The sequence below is a fragment of the Calonectris borealis genome, unplaced genomic scaffold (assembly GCF_964195595.1).
Source record: "Calonectris borealis unplaced genomic scaffold, bCalBor7.hap1.2 HAP1_SCAFFOLD_219, whole genome shotgun sequence".
Taxonomy (NCBI): Eukaryota; Metazoa; Chordata; class Aves; order Procellariiformes; family Procellariidae; genus Calonectris; species Calonectris borealis.
Window position 1 is genome coordinate 1 of NW_027441604.1, and position 20,235 is coordinate 20,235.

At 66.1% G+C, this 20,235-nt stretch overlaps 2 protein-coding genes across 3 annotated transcripts in view; both read right to left on the reverse strand.

The window, feature by feature from the left end:
• Nucleotides 1-652: 652 nt before the first annotated feature.
• Nucleotides 653-10,592, reverse strand: LOC142077331 (gamma-secretase subunit PEN-2-like). 2 transcript variants are annotated; one of them, XM_075139401.1, is made up of 5 exons: nucleotides 10,480-10,592; nucleotides 9,982-10,042; nucleotides 5,432-5,536; nucleotides 1,412-1,636; nucleotides 653-806 (listed from the first exon to the last, which is right to left on the reverse strand). In XM_075139401.1, the coding sequence occupies exons 2-4, from the start codon at nucleotides 10,040-10,042 to the stop codon at nucleotides 1,497-1,499; spliced, it is 306 nt and encodes a 101-aa protein (XP_074995502.1). In that variant the 5' UTR covers nucleotides 10,480-10,592; the 3' UTR covers nucleotides 653-806; nucleotides 1,412-1,496. The 2 variants fall into 2 exon arrangements, with proteins under 2 accessions (XP_074995502.1, XP_074995501.1); XM_075139400.1 differs by having other exon boundaries at nucleotides 1,331-1,636.
• A 2,167-nt stretch (nucleotides 10,593-12,759) lies between these two features.
• Nucleotides 12,760-20,235, reverse strand: part of LOC142077330 (histone-lysine N-methyltransferase 2B-like) — a gene marked incomplete at its 5' end in the record, with an annotated part of 58,797 nt that continues 51,321 nt past the window's right edge. The window contains one exon of the mRNA XM_075139398.1: nucleotides 12,760-16,111. Coding sequence (XP_074995499.1) covers nucleotides 15,836-16,111 — 276 coding nt within the window. The remainder of the gene's footprint in view (nucleotides 16,112-20,235) is intronic.

A 20,235-nucleotide genomic window follows, 5' to 3' on the forward strand; every position in this document is an offset into this window, starting at 1 on the left:
GGGTAACTGGGGGGCACTGGGAGGCGCTGGGGGGTAACTGGGGGGCACTGGGAGGCACTGGGGGGGGACTGGGAGGGCACTGGGGAGGATGGGGGGGGCACTGGGAGCGAACTGGGGCTACTGGGAGGGGGGGGGAGGGGGAGGGTGCCAGCGGGGGGAGGGGCGGGGCCGCGGCGATGACGCGGCGATGACGTCACAGGTGGCAGGAGGCGGGGCAGCGGCAGCAGCAGCGCTATGGGCCCAGCCTCCGCCTCCTGCGCCTCATCTACGAGCGCCAGTAGCCCCGCCCACCGCGCCCGGCCACGCCCCCCTTCCTCGACCCCGCCCACCGCACCCGGCCACGCCCCCCTTCCTCGACCCCGCCCTTCGCGAGCCCCGCCCCCGCCTCCCCCGGACCCCGCCCACCGCGCCCGCCAGCCAATGGACGCCTGTCAGCGAGCTCCCGCAGGCCCCGCCCCCGCGAGCTGACCACGCCCCCCCGCCGGCTTAACCACGCCCACCCCTCGGGCCACGCCCCCCCGCCCCTGTAAGCCCCGCCCCCCCAATAAAAGCGCTTCCCACAGCTTTGATTGACGCATGGGGGGCGGTGGGTGGGGCTTAACGGGGACACGCCCACGCGGGGGCGGGGTCAATGAACGCACAGGACAAAGGGGGCGGGGCCAAGGCTTCATTGGGGGGGGAGGGGCTGCGGGGAGCCCCAAAATCGGGGGAAAGGGCCCCAAAATGGGGGAGGGGGAGGGGCAGGTGGGGGGGGGGGCGGGGCGCTCCGCTGTGATGTCACACGATGTCACGTGATGTCACCGCTCCTGGGGGGAGAGGGGAGGGGTCAGGAGATCACCTGGGGGGGGGGGCCCCGCCCCCCATTTCGGGGTCCCAGCCCCCATTTCAGGGCCCCCCCCCGGTTTTGGGGTCCCCCCATGTGCCCCCTCCCCCCCCCATTTCGGGGTCCCCCCCCCCCCCCCCGATTTCAACCCCTCCCCCCCCAGATCTCCCCCCCCCCCCCTTTTTGGGGTCCCCCCCATTTCAGGGTCCCCCCCCCAGATTTCGGGGTCCCCCCCAAAGTCTCCGCCCCCCCCCCCCGATTTTGGCCCCCCCCCCCCTTCGGGGTCCCCCCCCGATTTCAGGCTCCCCCCCACGTGTCCCCCCCATTTCGGCCCCCCCCCCCCCCCGATTTTGGGGTCCCCTCCCCCCATTTCGCCCCCACCCCCCCATTTCAGCCCCTCCCCCCTCCACGGCCCCCTCCCCCCATTTCACCCCCCCCTCCCATTTCCAGGCCCCCCCCCCCCACTTCCAACCCCTCCCCCCCCCAAATTTCGGGGTCCCCCCTCACCTCCCCTCCCCCCCCCCAAGCGGGGGGGTCTCCACCACGCTCCGCCCCCCCCCCCTTTCACTTTAGGGGGGGCTCCCCCACCTTTTTGAGGGACCCCCCCCAAGTTTAGGGGAGCCGGGGTCCCCCCCCAAGGTTTTGGGGGACCCCCCCCAGGATTTGGGGGGGCTCAGGGGGTGCCGAGGGGGAGGGTGAAGGCCAAGAAGTCGCCCAGGGCCCCCCACTCCGCCCGGCGGCTCTGGAAGACCCCGACCCAGGCCCCCAGCCCCACCCCCCACAGCCCCAGCCCCAGCGCCGAGCGCCGCACGTCTGGGGGGGGGGAGGGGCGGGGTTAGGATTTGGGGGGGACCCCGCCCCGTACCCCAAAATCCCCCCCAACACCCCCCCCCCCACCACCCCTCCCCAGGATCCTTCGATCTCGCCCTCCCCTCCCCCACCCGGGGAGGATCGGGGGGGGTGGGGGAGGGGCGAAGAGGGGGAGGGGTCAGGAGTTGGGGGGACCCCCCCGTACCCCAAAATCCCCCCCCAAAGTCCACCCCCCCCCCAGGATCCTTCGATCTCCCCCTCCCCTCCCCCACCCGGGGAGGATCGGGGGGGGTGGGGGGAGGGGCGAAGAGGGGGAGGGGTCAGGAGTTGGGGGAGGGGTCAGGAGTTGGGGGACCCCCCCGTACCCCAAAATCCCCCTCCAAAACACCCCCCCCCTCCCCCCCCCAGGATCCTTCGATCTCGCCCTCCCCTCCCCCACCCGGGGAGGATGAGGGGGGTGGGGGGAGGGGCAAAGAGAGGGAGGGGTCAGGAGTTGGGGGGACCCCCCCGCACCCCAAAATCCCCCCCTGCACCCCAAATGCCCCCCAAAACCCCCCCCCCCGGATCCTTCGATCTCCCCCTCCCCTCCCCCACCCGGGGAGGATGAGGGGGGTGGGGGGAGGGGCAAAGAGGGGGAGAGGGGTCAGGAGTTGGGGGGACCCCCCCGCACCCCAAAATCCCCCCCCAAAACCCCCACACCCCCCCCCCCCCAGGATCACTCGATCTCTCCCTCCCCTCCCCCACCCGGGGAGGATCGGGGGGGTGGGGGAGGGGCAGAAAAAGAAGGGGGGAGGGGTTAGGAGTTGGGGGGACCCCCCCCGTACCCCCAAATCCCCCCCCTGCACCCCAAAATCCCCCCCCAAACCCCCCCCCCCAAAGGGCTTGGAATCGCCCCCTCCCCCCACCCAAGAAGAATCAAGGGGGTGGGGGAGGGGCAAAGAGGGGGAGGGGTCAGGAGTTGGGGGAGGGGTCAGGAGTTGGGGGGACCCCCCCGTACCCCAAAATCCCCCCCCAAAGTCCACACACCCCCCCCAAGATCCTTCGATCTCCCCCCCTCCCCCACCCGGGGAGGATGAGGGGGGTGGGGGGAGGGGCAAAGAGGGGGAGGGGTTGGGATTGGGGGAGGGGTCAGGAGTTGGGGGGACCCCCCCGTACCCCAAAATCCCCCCCTGCACCCCAAATGCCCCCCAAAACCCCCCCCCCCCCCGGATCCTTCGATCTCCCCCTCCCCTCCCCCACCCGGGGAGGATCAGGGGGGTGGGGGAGGGGCAAAGAGGGGGAGGGGTCAGGAGTTGGGGGGACCCTGCCCGTACCCCAAAATCCCCCCCAAAACCCCACCCCACCCCCCCCCCAGGATCCTTCGATCTTGCCCTCCCCTCCCCCACCCGGGGAGGATCAGGGGGGTGGGGGAGGGGCAAAGAGGGGGAGGGGTCAGGAGTTGGGGGGACCCTGCCCGTACCCCAAAATCCCCCCCAAAACCCCACCCCACCCCCCCCCCAGGATCCTTCGATCTTGCCCTCCCCTCCCCCACCCGGGGAGGATCAGGGGGGTGGGGGGAGGGGCAAAGAGGGGGAGGGGTTGGGATTGGGGGAGGGGTCAGGAGTTGGGGGGACCCTCCCAGCACCCCAAAATCCCCCCCAAAACCCCCAACCCCCCCCCCCCCCAAGGGCTTGGAATCGCCCCCTCCCCCCACCCAGGGAGGATCAAGGGGGTGGGGGAGGGGCAGAAAAAGAGGGGAGGGGGGAGGGGCGAGGATTTGGGGGGGACCCCCCCCGAGCACCCCCAACCCCCCCCCCCCAGACCCCCTATAGACCCCCAGGACCCCCCCTTGCCCCCCAGGGGCCCCCTAGAGACCCCCCAGCCCCCCCAAAACCCCCTATAGCCCCCCCCGACCCCTATAGCCCCCCCAGCACCCCCTATAGCCCCCCCCAGACCCCTATAGCCCCCCCCAGACCCCTGTAGCCCCCCCAGCAGCCCCTATAGCCCCCCCCAGACCCCTATAGCCCCCCCCAGCAGCCCCTATAGCCCCCCCAGACCCCTATAGCCCCCCCCAGCAGCCCCTATAGCCCCCCCAATCCCTATAGCCCCCCCAGACCCCTATAGCCCCCCAAGACCCCTATAGCCCCCCCAGACCCCCTCGTAAACCCCCATAAACCCCTATAGACCCCCAAAGCCCTCTATAGAGGCTCCCAGGAGCCCCTATAGCCCCCCCAGATCCCTTAGAGCCCCCCCCAGATCCCCCAAAACTCCCTATAGCCCCCCCAGACGCCTATAGCCCCCCCCAGGTCCTCTATAGTCCCTCTCCAGGACCCCCTATAGCCCCCGCAAACACCTACAGGCGCCTCCAGACGGCCTATAAGCCCCCTATAGCCCCCCCAGACCCCTATAGCCCCCCCCAGACCCCCTATAGATGTCCAGACCCCCTATAGACCTCCCAGACCCCCTATAGCCTCCCTATAGCCCCCCCCAGATCCCCTATAGACCCCTATAAACCCCTGCAGGAGCTCCTATAGACCCCCCCAGACTCTCTATAGGCCCCCCAGCCCCCTATAGCCCCCCCCAAACCCCTATTGCCCACCCCAGACCCCCTCTAGACCCCCCCAGGAGACCCTATAGCCCCTCTGGCCCCTATAGCCCCTATGGCCCCCTATAGCTCCTATGGCCCCTATAGCCCCCTATGGCCCCTATAGCCCCTATAGCCCCCTTTAGCCCCTATGGTCCCTATAGCGCCTATACCCCCTATAGCCCCCATAGCTCCCTATGGCCCCTATACCCCCCATAACCCTATGGCCCCTATAGCCCCCATAGCCCCCTATGACCCCCTATACCCCCCATAGACCCCATACCCCCATGGCCCCTATACCCCCCATAGCCCCGTATAGCCCCTATACCCCCACGGCCCCTATAGCCCCTATGGCCCCCATAGCCCCTATACCCCCCATGGCCCCTATAGCCCCTATACCCCCCCATGGCCCCCTATGCCCCCACGGCCCCTATACCCCCATGGCCCCCATACCCCCCATATCCCCTATACCCCCCATAGCCCCCTATGGCTCCTATGGCCCCTATACCCCCCATAGCCCCTATACCCCCCATAGCCCCCATAGCCCGTATACCCCCATGGCCCCTATAGCCCCTATGGCCCCCATAGCCCCTATACCCCCTATACCCCCCATGGCCCCTATACCCCCCATACCCCCCATACCCCCTATACCCCCCATAGCCCCCCATAGCCCCTATACCCCCATACCCCCTATAGCCCCCATGGCCCCTATGGCCCCCATAGCCCCCCACGGCCCCTATGGCCCCCTATGGCTCCTATGGCCCCTATACCCCCCATACCCCCCATACCCCCCATAGCCCCTATACCCTCCATACCCCCCATAGCCCCCCATGGCCCCTGTGGCCCCCACGGCCCCTATAGCCCCCATACCCCCCATAGCCCCCCTATTGCCCCTATACCCCCATGGCCCCTATGGCCCCCATAGCCCCCTATGGCTCCTATGGCCCCTATACCCCCTATACCCCCCATACCCCCCATAGCCCCTATACCCCCCATACCCCCCTATACCCCCCATACCCCCCACGGCCCCCATACCCCCCACGGCCCCTATGGCCCCCATGGCCCCTATACCCCCCATACCCCCCTATACCCCCCACGGCCCCCACGGCCCCTATGGCCCCCATACCCCCCACGGCCCCTATGGCCCCCACGGCCCCTATGGCCCCCATACCCCCCACAGCCCCCTATGGCCCCCATACCCCCCACGGCCCCTATGGCCCCCATAGGGCACTCACAGCGCCGGATCAGGGGCTGCTCCCCGTAGGGGGGGGCCACGAAGGCCTCGCGGAAGAACCAGAGGACGTTCACCAGCCACAGGAAGGGCAGCAGCGCAAAGCCCCCTGGGAGGGCGGCAGGCCCCGCCCCCTCAGCTGGCCACGCCCCCCCGGCAGCTGGACCCGCCCCCCCGGCAGCTGGACCCGCCCCCTCATCAGCTGGCCCCGCCCTTCATCAGCTGGACCCGTCCCCCCATCAGCTGGACCAGTCCCCCCATCAGCTGGCCACGCCCCCTCAGCTGGCCACACCCCCGGCAGCTGGACCCGCCCCCTCGAGAGCTGGCCCCGCCCTTCATCAGCTGCACCTGTCCCCCCGTCAGCTGGCCCCGTCCCTCGTCAACTGGCCACGCCCCCCCGGCAGCTGGCCCCGCCCCCCCCGGCAGCTGGCCACGCCCCCCCGGCAGCTGGCCACGCCCTTCATCAGCTGGACCCGTCCCCCCATCAGCTGGACCTGTCCCTCATCAGCTGGCCACGCCCCCCCGGCAGCTGGCCCCACCCTTCATCAGCTGGACCCGTCCCCCCGTCAGCTGGCCACGCCCCCCTCAGCTGGCCACGCCCCCGGCAGCTGGCCACGCCCCCCCAGCAGCTGGACCCGCCCCCCCGGCAGCTGGACCCGCCCCCCCGGCAGCTGGACCCGCCCTTCATCAGCTGGACCCGTCCCCCCGTCAGCTGGACCCGTCCCTCGTCAGCTGGCCACGCCCCCTCAGCTGGCCACGCCCCCCGGCAGCTGGACCCGCCCCCTCGTCAGCTGGCCCCGCCCTTCATCAGCTGGACCCATCCCCCCATCAGCTGGACCTGTCCCTCGTCTGCTGGCCACGCCCCCTCGTCAGCTGGCCACGCCCCCTCGTCAGCTGGCCCCGCCCTTCATCAGCTGGACCCGTCCCCCCGTCAGCTGGCCACGCCCCCCGGCAGCTGGACCCGCCCCCCCGGCAGCTGGCCACGCCCCCCCGGCAGCTGGACCCGTCCCCCCATCAGCTGGACCAGTCCCTCGTCAGCTGGCCACGCCCCCTCAGCTGGCCACACCCCCCGGCAGCTGGACCCGCCCCCTCATCAGCTGGCCCCGCCCTTCATCACCTGGACCTGTCCCCCCATCAGCTGGACCAGTCCCTCGTCTGCTGGCCACGCCCCCATAAGCTGGCCACGCCCCCATAAGCTGGCCCCACCCCCATCAGCTGGCCCCACCCCCATCAGCTGGCCCCACCCCCATCAGTCATTGGGGCCCCTTATTAATTAAAGCCCCAGGAAGGGGGGGGAAGAGAGGGGCACTGGGGGGCACTGGGGGGCACTGGGAGTGCTATAGGGGAGCTATGGGGGCACTGGGAGGGCTATAGAGGGGCACTGGGGGGCACTGGGAGGGCTATGGGGGGGCTATGGGGGCACTGGGGGGCACTGGGGGGCACTGGGAGTGCTATAGGGTGGCTATGGGGAGCACTGGGGGGCACTGGGACGGCTATAGGAGGGCTATGGGGGGCACTGGGAGGGCTATAGGGGGGCTATGGGGGCACTGGGGGGCACTGGGAGTGCTATAGGAGGGCTATGGGGGGCACTGGGAGGGCTATAGGGGGGCTATGGGGAGCACTGGGGGGCACTGGGAGTGCTATAGGGGGACACTGGGGGGCACTGGGAGTGCTATAGGGGGGCTATGGGGGGCACTGGGGGGCACTGGGAGTGCTATAGGGGGGCTATGGGGGGCACTGGGGGGCACTGGGAGTGCTATAGGGGGCACTGGGAGTGCTATAGGAGGGCTATAGGGGGGGCTATGGGGGGGGCTATGGGGTGCTGGGGGGGTTATGGGGGGCACTGGGGAGCTATGGGGGGCACTGGGGGGTATAGGAGAGCTATAGGGGGCTATAGGGGGGTTACAGAGGGCCCTGGGGGGCTATAGGGGGGCTATAGGGTGTTGGGGGTGGTTATGGAGCAGTGATGGGGGCACCGGGGAGCTATAGGGGGGCTATAGGGGGCTGGGGGTGGCTATGGGGGGTTATGGGGGGCACTGGGGGGCTATAGGGGGGCTATAGGGGGGCTGGGGGTGGCTATGGGGGGTTATGGGGGGCCCTGGGGGGCTATAGGGCAGCTATAGGGGGGCTGTGGGGTGCCACGGCAGAGCCATCACGGGGCTATAGGGTGCTGGGGGTGCTATGGGGCACCTATAGGGCACTAGAGATGCCTATGCAGGGCTATAGGGCACCTATAGGGTGCCACGATTATCTATAGGGCAGCCATGGGGCAGCCATGGGGCAGCCGTGGGGAGCTATAGGGTGCTGGGGGTGCTATGGGGCACCTATAGCGCACTAAAAATGCCCATGGAGTGCTATAGGACAGCTATAGGTGCCAAAATCGTCTATGGGGCAGCCGTGGGGCAGCCGGGGGGAGCTATAGGGTGCTGGGGGTGCTACGGGGCAGCTATAGGACACTAGAAATGCCCATGGAGCGCTATAGGGCACCTATAGGGTGCAAAATTCCCTATGGGGCAGCCGTGAGGACCTATAGGGTGCTGGGGGTGCTACAGAGCACCTATAGGGCACTAGAAATGCCTATGGAGCGCTATAGAGCACCTATAGGGTGCCATGATTATCTATGGGGCAGGCGTGGGGCGTCCGTGGGGAGCTATAGGGTGCTGGGGGTGCTACAGAGTACCTATAGGGCACTAAAAATGCCCATGGAGCGCTATAGGGTACCTATAGGGTGCAAGATTCCCTATGGGGCAGGCGTGGGGCAGCTATGAGATATCTATGGGGCACCCATGGGCAGCTATAGGGTGCTGGGGGTGCTACAGGGCACCCATAGGGCACTAGAAATGCCCATGGAGCCCTATAGCACAGCTATAGGGTGCCAAGATTGCCTATGGGGCACCCATGGGCAGCTATAGGGTGCTGGGGGTACTACGGGGCACCCATAGGCCACTAGAAATGCCCATGGAGCGCTATAGGGCACCTATAGGGTGCCATGATTATCTATGGGGCAGGCGTGGAGCAGCTATGGGGCAGCCGTGGGGAGCTATAGGGTGCTGGGGGTGCTTCAGGGCACCCATAGGGCACTAGAAATGCCCGTGGAGCGCTATAGGGCACCTATAGGGTGCAAGATTCCCTATGGGGCGGCCGGGGGGCAGCTATGGGATATCTCTGGGGCACCCATGGGCAGCTATAGGGTGCTGGGGGTGCTACGGGGCACCTATAGGGCACTAGAAATGCCCGTGGAGCGCTATAGGGCACCTATAGGGTGCAAGATTCCCTATGGGGCGGCTGTGGGGCAGCCGTGGGGAGCTATAGGGTGCTGGGGGTGCTATGGGCCACCTATAGCGCACTAAAAATGCCCATGGAGTGCTATAGGGTACCTATAGGGTGCCAAAAACGTCTATGGGGCAGCCGTGGGGAGCTATAGGGTGCTGGGGGTGCTACGGGGCACCTATAGGGCACTAAAAATGCCCATGGAGCCCTATAGCACAGCTATAGGGTGCCAAGATTGCCTATGGGGCACCCATGGGCAGCTATAGGGTGCTGGGGGTGCTACAGGGCACCTATAGGGCACTAGAAATGCCCATGGAGCGCTATAGGGCACCTATAGGGTGCAAGATTCCCTATGGGGCGGCCGGGGGGCAGCTATGGGATATCTATGGGGCACCCATGGGCAGCTATAGGGTGCTGGGGGTGCTACGGGGCACCTATAGGGCACTAAAAATGCCCATGGAGCGCTATAGGGTACCTATAGGGTGCCAAGATTCCCTATAGGCCAGGTGTGGGGCAGCCGTGGGGTGTCTATAGGGTGCTGGGGGTGCTACAAGGCACCTATAGGGCACTAAAAATGCCCATGGAGCCCTATAGCACAGCTATAGGGTGCCAAGATTGCCTATGGGGCACCCATAGGCAGCTATAGGGTGCTGGGGGTGCTACAGGGCACCTATAGGGCACTAGAAATGCCCGTGGAGCGCTATAGGGCACCTATAGGGTGCAAGATTCCCTATGGGGCGGCCGGGGGGCAGCTATGGGATATCTATGGGGCACCCATGGGCAGCTATAGGGTGCTGGGGGTGCTACGGGGCACCTATAGGGCACTAAAAATGCCCATGGAGCGCTATAGGGTACCTATAGGGTGCCAAGATTCCCTATAGGCCAGGTGTGGGGCAGCCGTGGGGTGTCTATAGGGTGCTGGGGGTGCTACGGGGCACCTATAGGGCACTAAAAATGCCCATGGAGCCCTATAGCACAGCTATAGGGTGCCAAGATTGCCTATGGGGCACCCATGGGCAGCTATAGGGTGCTGGGGGTGCTACAGGGCACCTATAGGACACTAGAAATGCCCGTAGAGCGCTATAGGGCACCTATAGGGTGCAAGATTCCCTATGGGGCAGCCGTGGGGCAGCCGTGGGGTGTCTATGGGGCAGCCGTGAGGAGCTATAGGGTGCTGGGGGTGCTACGGGGCACCCATAGGGCACTAGCAATGCCCGCGGAGCGCTATAGGGCACCTATAGGGCACCTATAGGGTGCAGGATCCCCTATGGGGCGGGGGCTCACCCAGGTAGTACTTGCGGCAGAGCTCCAGCTTGTCCTCGTTGGAGACGCGCTCCAGGTTCATCTGGGGGGGGGGGGGGGGGGCACCCCACGGCTCAGCCCCTCCCCCCCCCCACCCCCCCCACCCCCCCCCGCCCCACGGGTTCAGCTCCCCCCCCCCCCCCCCAACTGCACCCCCCCGGGACCCACAAGTAACCCCCCCCCCTCCCCCCCCTCCCCCCAGCTCCTCCCCCCCCCCCCGCCCTCCCCAACACCCCCCGGGCTCCAGTGACCCCCCCCCGGGCCCCCCAAGTGCCCCCCCCACCCCCAACCGCCCCCCCCAGCCCCCCAAGTGCCCGTAACCCCCCCCCAAGCCCCACAACTCCCCTCCCCCCCGCCCCAAAACCGCCCCCCCCCGCTCCCCAAGCGCCCCCCCCGCTCCCCAAGCGCCCCCCCCGGCCCCCCAACCCCCCCCCGGGCCCCCCCGTGGCCCCACAAGCGGCCCCCCCCCCCGCCGGGCACCTCCGCTCTCTTCTCCGCACCGCCGGCACTTCCGCTTCCGCCCGGAAGAGAGGACGCTGGGAGCGGCGGCTCCGCCAATGGGAGCCGAGCGGGGGGCGGGGCGGGGCGGCCGGCGCGCGCGGGCGGTGGGGAGGGAAGGGGCGGGGCTAGGGCGGCGGGGGCGGGGCGGGAGAAGCGGGGCGGGGCTTGGACGATCGGGGCGGAGCCGGAGGGGGGTGGGGGGCGGAGCGGAGCCACGGCTGGACGATCGCAGCAGGGCCGCGAGGGGCGGGGCCAGCGCGGCGGGGCGGAGCCACGGCGGCGGGGCGGAGCCAGCGCGGCGGGGCTGGAGGCACGGGGCGGGGCTGGGGAGCGGGGCGGGGCCAGCGCGGCGGGGCAGGGCTGGAGGAAACCCAGAGGGGTGGAGCCACGGCGGCGGGGCGGAGCCAGCGCGGCGGGGCGGGGCTGGAGGAGCGCGGCGGGGCGGAGCCAGCGCGGCGGGGCTGGAGGCACGGGGCGGGGCTGGAGGAGCGGGGCGGGGCCAGCGCGGCGGGGCGGGGCCGGCGCCGCAGGGCGGGGTCAGCGCGGTGGCCCTGGAGGGGCGGGGCTGGCGACAGGAGGCGGGGCGGGAGGAGCGGGGAGGGGCGGAGCCACCGCAGAGGGGCGGAGCCAGCGCGGCGGGGCGGAGCCAGCGCGGCGGGGCTGGAGGCACGGGGCGGGGCTGGGGGAGCGGGGCGGGGTCACCGCGGCGGGGCGGGGCTGGAGGAAACCTGGAGGGGCGGAGCCAACCGCGGCGGGGCGGGGCCGGCGCCGCAGGGCGGGGTCAGCGCGGTGGCCCTGGAGGGGCGGGGCGGGAGGAGCGGGGCGGGGCGGAGCCACCGCAGAGGGGCGGAGCCACCGCGGCGGGGCGGGGCAAGAGGGGCTGAGCGGAGCCGCGGCGGCGGGGCGGGGCCAGCGCGGGGGTGGGGTTTGGTGGGGGGAAGGCCACGCCCCCGGGCTGTCAGGAGTCTCTTTATTGGGGGCGGAGCTTCCGCCGCCTTTAAATTAACATACAAAACCGAACGGACCAATCAGAACCCCCCGAAAAAAAAGCCCCAAAGTGCGTAGAAAAAAGCCCCGGGGGGGGGGGGGGGGGGAGGGGCGAGTCCAGCCCCACGAGTGGGGGGGGGGAGGGGGCGGGCCCATAAGGGGGGAGTGGGGGAGGGGGAGGCGGGCTCGGGCCCGTGGGTGGGGTCCTGCGGGTCCCCAGCACCCGTGGGTGCCCCCCCTTCCCCCCCCCATGGCGGCTGGAGGCATCTGCGGGACTTCTGGGGGTCCCCTCCCCCCACGGGGGTTCGGTGTCACCCGTGGGTGCTGCCCGGTCACCCACGGGTGCTGCCGGGTCACCCGTGGGTGTTTCCATGTCACCCGTGGGTGCTGCTGGGTCACCCGTGGGTGCTGCCGGGTCACCCGTGGGTGTTTCCATGTCACATGTGGGTTCTGCCAGGTCACCCGTGGGTGTCCCCATGTCACCCGTGGGTGCTGCCGTGTCACCCGTGGATGTTTCCATGTCACATGTGGGTTCTGCCAGGTCACCCGTGGGTGTCCCCATGTCACCCGTGGGTGCTGCCGTGTCACTCGTGGGTGCTGCCGTGTCACCCGTGGGTGCTGCTGTGTCACCCGTGGGTGTCCCCATGTCACCCGTGGGTGCTGCCGTGTCACTCGTGGGTGTCTCCATGTCACCCGTGGGTGTCCCCATGTCACCCGTGGGTGCTGCCGTGTCACTCGTGGGTGTCTCCATGTCACCCGTGGGTGCTGCCGCGTCACCCGTGGGTGTTTCCATGTCACATGTGGGTGCTGCCGGGTCACCCGTGGGTGTTTCCGTGTCACCCGTGGGTGCTGCCGGGTCACCCGTGGGTGCTGCCCGGTCACCCGTGGGTGCTGCCATGTCACACGTGGGTGCTGCCGTGTCACCCGTGGGCGCTGCCCGGTCACCCGTGGGTGCTGCCGGGTCACCCGTGGGTGCTGCCCGGTCACCCGTGGGTGCTGCCATGTCACTCGTGGGTGCTGCTGTGTCACCCGTGGGTGCTGCCCGGTCACCCGTGGGTGCTGCTGGGTCACCCACGGCTGCCCCACGGCGGCTGGAGGCATCTCCATGTCACCCGTGGGTGCTGGGGAGCACCCACCAGCCGTGGGGTGCTGCTGGGGAGGGGACCTGGAAGTCCTGGAGATGCCTCCAGCTGCCGTGGGGCACCCGTGGGTGACCCGGCAGCACCCACGGGTGACACAGAAGTAGCCGTGGGTGCTGGGAGACATCTCCAGGACCTCCATGAACACCTCCAGGTCACCTCCCCAGCAGCACCCTATGACTGATGGGTGCTCCCCAGCACCCAAAGTTGCCTGTAGGCATCTCCAGAACTTCCAGTTCGCCTCTCCAGTAGCTCCCCATCACCATTGGGTGCTCCCAGTTGGTTGAAGGCATCTCCAGGACTTCAAAACACCTCCATTTCTCCTCCCCCCATCCACCACCCTTCCCCTCAGCACCCATGGGTGCTCCTATCAGTTCAGAAACCTCCGGCACCTCTTGGCGCCGCAGTTGCAGGGGAGTTTGGCGGCCGGTTCCTCGATGGGGAACTTGTAGTCGTAGGTGTTGGGTTCACCCGTTGGTCCCTCCCAGTTGCCTGAAGGCATCTCCAGGGCTTCCAGGTCGTCTCTCCAGCAGCTCTTCATGATGGTTGGGTGCTCCACGTTGGTTGTAGGCATCTCAAGGACTTCAAAACACCTCCAAATCCCCTCTCCACCAGCTCCCCATGACCTCTGGGTGCTCGATGTTGGTTGTAGGCATCTCCAGGACTTCAGAACCACCTCCAAATCCCCACTCCAGCCGCTCCCCATGACCGTTGGGTGCTCGATGTTGGTTGTAGGCATCTCAAGGACTTCAGAACCACCTCCAAATCCCCACTCCAGCTGCTCCCCATGACGGTTGGGTGCTCCACGTTGGTTGTAGGCATCTCCAGGACTTCAGAACCACCTCCAAATCCCCACTCCAGCAGCTCCCCATGACCATTGGGTGCTCTATGTTGGTTGTAGACATCTCAAGGACTTCAAAACACCTCCAAATCCCTACTCCAGCCGCTCCCCATGACGGTTGGGTGCTCGACGTTGGTTGTAGGCATCTCAAGGACTTCAGAACCACCTCCAAATCCCCTCTCCAGCAGCTCCCCATGACGGTTGGGTGCTCGACGTTGGTTGTAGGCATCTCAAGGACTTCAGAACCACCTCCATCTCTCCTCTCCACCAGCTCCCCATGAGATTTTCTCACTCCACGTTGGTTGTAGGCATCTCAGGACTTCAAAACACCTCCAAATCCCCACTCCAGCCGCTCCCCATGACCTCTGGGTGCTCCACGTTGGTTGTAGGCATCTCAAGGACTTCAAAACACCTCCAAATCCCCACTCCAGCAGCTCCCCGTGACCATTGGGTGCTCGATGTTGGTTGTAGGCATCTCCAAGACTTCAAAACACCTCCAAGTCCCCTCTCCACCAGCTCCCCATGACCTCTGGGTGCTCCACGTTGCTTGTAGGCATCTCCAGGACTTCAGAACCACCTCCAAATCCCCACTCCAGCTGCTCCCCATGACGGTTGGGTGCTTGATGTTGGTTGTAGGCATCTCCAAGACTTCAAAACACCTCCAAGTCCCCTCTCCACCAGCTCCCCATGAGATTTTCTCACTCCACGTTGGTTGTAGGCATCTCAAGGACTTCAGAACACCTCCAAGTCCCCTCTCCACCAGCTCCCCATGACCTCTGGGTGCTCCATGTTGGTTGTAGGCATCTCCAGGACTTCAGAACCACCTCCAAATCCCCACTCCAGCAGCTCCCCATGACCATTGGGTGCTCGATGTTGGTTGTAGGCATCTCCAAGACTTCAAAACACCTCCAAGTCCCCTCTCCACCAGCTCCCCATGACCTCTGGGTGCTCCATGTTGGTTGTAGGCATCTCCAGGACTTCAGAACCACCTCCAAATCCCCACTCCAGCAGCTCCCCGTGACCATTGGGTGCTCGATGTTGGTTGTAGGCATCTCCAAGACTTCAAAACACCTCCAAGTCCCCTCTCCACCAGCTCCCCATGACCTCTGGGTGCTCCACGTTGGTTGTAGGCATCTCCAGGACTTCAGAACCACCTCCAAATCCCCACTCCAGCCGCTCCCCATGACGGTTGGGTGCTCGATGTTGGTTGTAGGCATCTCCAGGACTTCAGAACCACCTCCATCTCTCCTCTCCACCAGCTCCCCATGAGATTTTCTCACTCCACGTTGGTTGTAGGCATCTCCAGGACTTCAGAACCACCTCCAAATCCCCTCTCCAGCAGCTCCCCGTGACCATTGGGTGCTCGATGTTGGTTGTAGGCATCTCCAAGACTTCAAAACACCTCCAAGTCCCCTCTCCACCAGCTCCCCATGGCTGTTGGGTGCTCCCAGTTGGTTGTAGCTATCTCAAGGACTTCAGAACCGCCTCCATCTCTCCTCTCCACCAGCTCCCCATGAAGGTTGGGTGCTCGATGTTGGTTGTAGGCATCTCCAAGACTTCAAAACACCTCCAAGTCCCCTCTCCACCAGCTCCCCATGAGATTTTTTCACTCCACGTTGGTTGTAGGCATCTCAAGGACTTCAGAACCGCCTCCAAATCCCCACTCCAGCAGCTCCCCGTGACCATTGGGTGCTCGATGTTGGTTGTAGGCATCTCCAGGACTTCAAAACACCTCCAAATCCCCACTCCACCAGCTCCCCATGACCTCTGGGTGCTCCACGTTGGTTGTAGGCATCTCCAGGACTTCAGAACCACCTCCATCTCTCCTCTCCACCAGCTCCCCATGAGATTTTCTCACTCCACGTTGGTTGTAGGCATCTCAAGGACTTCAAAACACCTCCAAGTCCCCTCTCCACCAGCTCCCCATGACCTCTGGGTGCTCCATGTTGGTTGTAGGCATCTCAAGGACTTCAGAACCACCTCCAAATCCCCACTCCAGCCGCTCCCCATGACGGTTGGGTGCTCGATGTTGGTTGTAGGCATCTCCAAGACTTCAAAACACCTCCAAGTCCCCTCTCCACCAGCTCCCCATGACCTCTGGGTGCTCCACGTTGCTTGTAGGCATCTCCAGGACTTCAGAACCACCTCCAAATCCCCACTCCAGCCGCTCCTCATGACGGTTGGGTGCTCGATGTTGGTTGTAGGCATCTCAAGGACTTCAGAACCACCTCCAAATCCCCACTCCAGCCGCTCCCCATGACCATTGGGTGCTCGATGTTGGTTGTAGGCATCTCCAAGACTTCATAACACCTCCATTTCTCCTCCCCCCATCCACCACTCTCCCCCCAGCACCCATAGGTGCTCCTATTCAGTTCAAAAACCTCCGGCACCTCTTGGCGCCGCAGTTGCAGGGGAGTTTGGCGGCCGGTTCCTCGATGGGGAACTTGTAGTCGTAGGTGAGCTCCTCCCCGCGCAGGATGCGGCGCAGGGCGAAGATGACGATGCGCTTGTGCCCCTCCACCTGGATGACCCGGGAGTAGCAGTTGGGCTCGCAGGAGTGGTTGATGAAGCGGGCGGCGCTGCCGTGCATGGTGGCGTCCACCACCTCGGCGTCGTCGATGCGGAACATGTAGCAGCCGATGCCCTGCGCGAGGGGGCGGGGTTAGAGGTGGGGGTGGGGGGGGGTGGGCGGGGACATCGTCAAGGGACATCATGGAGGGGTGGGGAGATCATGGAGGGGTGGGGAGATCATGGAGGGGTGGGGAGATCATTAAGGGTGGGGACATCGTCAAGTGACATCGTCAAGGGGGGGGGACACCATCGAGGGACATCACCAGGGGGTGGGGACATCACCAGGGGGTGGGGACATCGTCAAGGGACATCATGGAGGGGTGGGGAGATCACCGGGGGGGTGGGGACACCAGGAAGGGGCGGGGACACCGTCAAGGGACATCATGAAGGGGCGGGGACACCATCGAGGGGTGAGGACATCGTCAAGTGACATCGTCAAGTGACATCGTCAAGGGGTGGGGACATCGTCAAGGGACATCATGGAGGGGTGGGGAGATCACCGGGGGGGTGGGGAGATCAGTGGAGGGGGGTGGGGACACCAGGAAGGGGCGGGGACGTCGTCAAGGGACATCATCGGGGGGTGGGGCCATCATGAAGGGGCGGGGACATCGTCAAGTGACATCAGCAAGGGGTGGGGACATCGTCAAGGGACATCGTCAAGGGGCGGGGACATCGTCAAGGGACATCATGGAGGGGTGGGGAGATCACCGGGGGGGTGGGGACACCAGGAAGGGACGGGGACATCGTCAAGGGACATTATCGGGGGGTGGGGACACCATCGAGGGGTGAGGACATCGTCAAGTGACATCGTCAAGTGACATCGTCAAGGGGTGGGGACATCGTCAAGGGACATCATGGAGGGGTGGGGAGATCAACGGGGGGGTGGGGAGGTCAGTGGGGGGGGGGGTGGGGACACCAGGAAGGGGCGGGGACGTCGTCAAGGGACATCATCGGGGGGTGGGGCCATCATGAAGGGGCGGGGACATCGTCAAGTGACATCAGCAAGGGGTGGGGACATCGTCAAGTGACATCGTCAAGGCGTGGGGATATCGTCAAGGGACATCATGGAGGGGTGGGGAGATCACCAGGGGGTGGGGACACCAGGAAGGGGCGGGGACACCGTCAAGGGACATCATGAAGGGGCGGGGACACCATCGAGGGGTGAGGACATCGTCAAGTGACATCATCAAGTGACATCGTCAAGGGGTGGGGACATCGTCAAGGGACATCATGGAGGGGTGGGGAGATCACCGGGGGGGTGGGGACACCAGGAAGGGGCGGGGACGTCGTCAAGGGACATCATCGGGGGGTGGGGCCATCATGAAGGGGCGGGGACATCGTCAAGTGACATCAGCAAGGGGTGGGGACACCATGAAGGGGCGGGGATATCGGCAAGTGACATCATGAAGGGGTGGGGACACCATCGAGGGGTGGGGAACCTCTCTCACTCGCTGGTGACCACCAAGAGGATCTCACCCCACGTCCCTACGGTGTCTCCATGTCCCCAGGGTGGCCCTGGGTGCCCCCAAGGTGTCCCCAAGGTCCCCCCAAGGTCCCCCCAAGGTCCCCAAGGTCCCACCTTGCTGTCCTAGAACTTCTCCCGCTCACTGGTGACCACCAAGAGGATCTCACCCCACGTCCCTATGGTGTCTCCATGTCCCCAGGGTGGCCCTGGGTGCCCCCAGGGTGTCCCCAAGGTGTCCCCAAGGTGTCCCCAAGGTCCCCAAGGTCCCACCTTGCCATCGTGGAACCTCTCCCACTCACTGGTGACCACCAAGAGGATCTCACCCCACGTCCCTATGGTGTCTCCATGTCCCCAGGGTGGCCCTGGGTGTCCCCAAGATGTCCCCAAGACGTCCCCAAGATGTCCCCAAGGTCCCCAAGGTCCCACCTTGCTGTCCTAGAACTTCTCCCGCTCGCTGGTGACCACCAAGAGGATCTCACCCCACGTCCCTATGGTGTCTCCATGTCCCCAGGGTGGCCCTGGGTGCCCCCAAGGTGTCCCCAAGGTGACCCCAAGGTCCCCAAGGTCCCACCTTGCTGTCCTAGAACTTCTCCCGCTCGCTGGTGACCACCAAGAGGATCTCACCCCACGTCCCTATGGTGTCTCCATGTCCCCAGGGTGGCCCTGGGTGGCCCCAAGGTCCCCCCAAGGTGTCCCCAAGGTCCCCAAGGTCCCAAGGTCCCACCTTGCTGTCCTAGAACTTCTCCCGCTCGCTGGTGACCACCAAGAGGATCTCACCCCACGTCCCTACGGTGTCTCCATGTCCCCAGGGTGGCCCTGGGTGCCCCCAAGGTGTCCCCAAGGTCCCCCCAAGGTCCCCCCAAGGTCCCCAAGGTCCCACCTTGCTGTCCTAGAACTTCTCCCGCTCACTGGTGACCACCAAGAGGATCTCACCCCACGTCCCTATGGTGTCTCCATGTCCCCAGGGTGGCCCTGGGTGCCCCCAGGGTGTCCCCAAGGTGTCCCCAAGGTGTCCCCAAGGTCCCCAAGGTCCCACCTTGCCATCGTGGAACCTCTCCCACTCACTGGTGACCACCAAGAGGATCTCACCCCACGTCCCTATGGTGTCTCCATGTCCCCAGGGTGGCCCTGGGTGTCCCCAAGATGTCCCCAAGACGTCCCCAAGATGTCCCCAAGGTCCCCAAGGTCCCACCTTGCTGTCCTAGAACTTCTCCCGCTCGCTGGTGACCACCAAGAGGATCTCACCCCACGTCCCTATGGTGTCTCCATGTCCCCAGGGTTACCCTGGGTGCCCCCAGGGTGTCCCCAAGGTCCCCAAGGTCCCCAAGGTGTCCCCAAGGTCCCACCTTGCCGTCCTAGAACTTCTCCCGCTCGCTGGTGACCACCAAGAGGATCTCACCCCACGTCCCTATGGTGTCTCCATGTCCCCAGGGTGGCCCTGGGTGCCCCCAGGGTGTCCCCAAGATGTCCCCAAGGTGTCCCCAAGGTCCCCAAGGTCCCACCTTGCCATCGTAGAACCTCTCCCACTCGCTGGTGACCACCAAGAGGATCTCACTCCACGTCCCTATGGTGTCTCCATGTCCCCAGGGTGGCCCTGGGTGCCCCCAGGGTGTCCCCAAGATGTCCCCAAGGTGTCCCCAAGGTCCCCAAGGTCCCACCTTGCCATCGTAGAACCTCTCCCACTCGCTGGTGACCACCAAGAGGATCTCACCCCACGTCCCTACGGTGTCTCCATGTCCCCAGGGTGGCCCTGGGTGCCCCCAGGGTGTCCCCAAGGTCCCCCCAAGGTGTCCCCAAGGTCCCCAAGGTCCCACCTTGCTGTCCTAGAACTTCTCCCGCTCGCTGGTGACCACCAAGAGGATCTCACCCCACGTCCCTATGGTGGCTCCATGTCCCCAGGGTGGCCCTGGGTGCCCCCAAGATGTCCCCAAGGTGTCCCCAAGGTGTCCCCAAGGTCCCCAAGGTCCCACCTTGCTGTCCTAGAACTTCTCCCGCTCGCTGGTGACCACCAAGAGGATCTCACCCCACGTCCCTATGGTGGCTCCATGTCCCCAGGGTGGCCCTGGGTGCCCCCAAGATGTCCCCAAGGTCCCCCCTAGGTGTCCCCAAGGTCCCCAAGGTCCCACCTTGCTGTCCTAGAACTTCTCCCGCTCGCTGGTGACCACCAAGAGGATCTCACCCCACGTCCCTATGGTGTCTCCATGTCCCCAGGGTGGCCCTGGGTGTCCCCAAGATGTCCCCAAGACGTCCCCAAGATGTCCCCAAGGTCCCCAAGGTCCCACCTTGCCGTCCTAGAACTTCTCCCGCTCGCTGGTGACCACCAAGAGGATCTCACCCCACGTCCCTATGGTGTCTCCATGTCCCCAGGGTGGCCCTGGGTGCCCCCAAGGTGTCCCCAAGGTCCCCAAGGTCCCCCCAAGGTGTCCCCAAGGTCCCAAGGTCCCACCTTGCTGTCCTAGAACTTCTCCCGCTCGCTGGTGACCACCAAGAGGATCTCACCCCACGTCCCTACGGTGTCTCCATGTCCCCAGGGTGGCCCTGGGTGCCCCCAACATGTCCCCAAGGTCCCCCCAAGGTGTCCCCAAGGTCCCCAAGGTCCCACCTTGCTGTCCTAGAACTTCTCCCGCTCGCTGGTGACCACCAAGAGGATCTCACCCCACGTCCCTATGGTGTCTCCATGTCCCCAGGGTTACCCTGGGTGCCCCCAGGGTGTCCCCAAGGTCCCCAAGGTC

Coding starts and splice junctions, on each gene's coding strand:
- LOC142077331 (XM_075139401.1), bottom strand. CDS start 10,042: ATGAACCTGGAGCGCGTCTCCAACGAGGACAAGCTGGAGCTCTGCCGC. Junction 5,537..9,981: donor CTGCCGCAAGTACTACCTGG/GTGAGCCCCCGC, acceptor CCGCCCTCCCAG/GGGGCTTTGCGCTGCTGCCC. Junction 1,637..5,431: donor GCAGCCCCTGATCCGGCGCT/GTGAGTGCCCTA, acceptor CCCCCCCCCCAG/ACGTGCGGCGCTCGGCGCTG.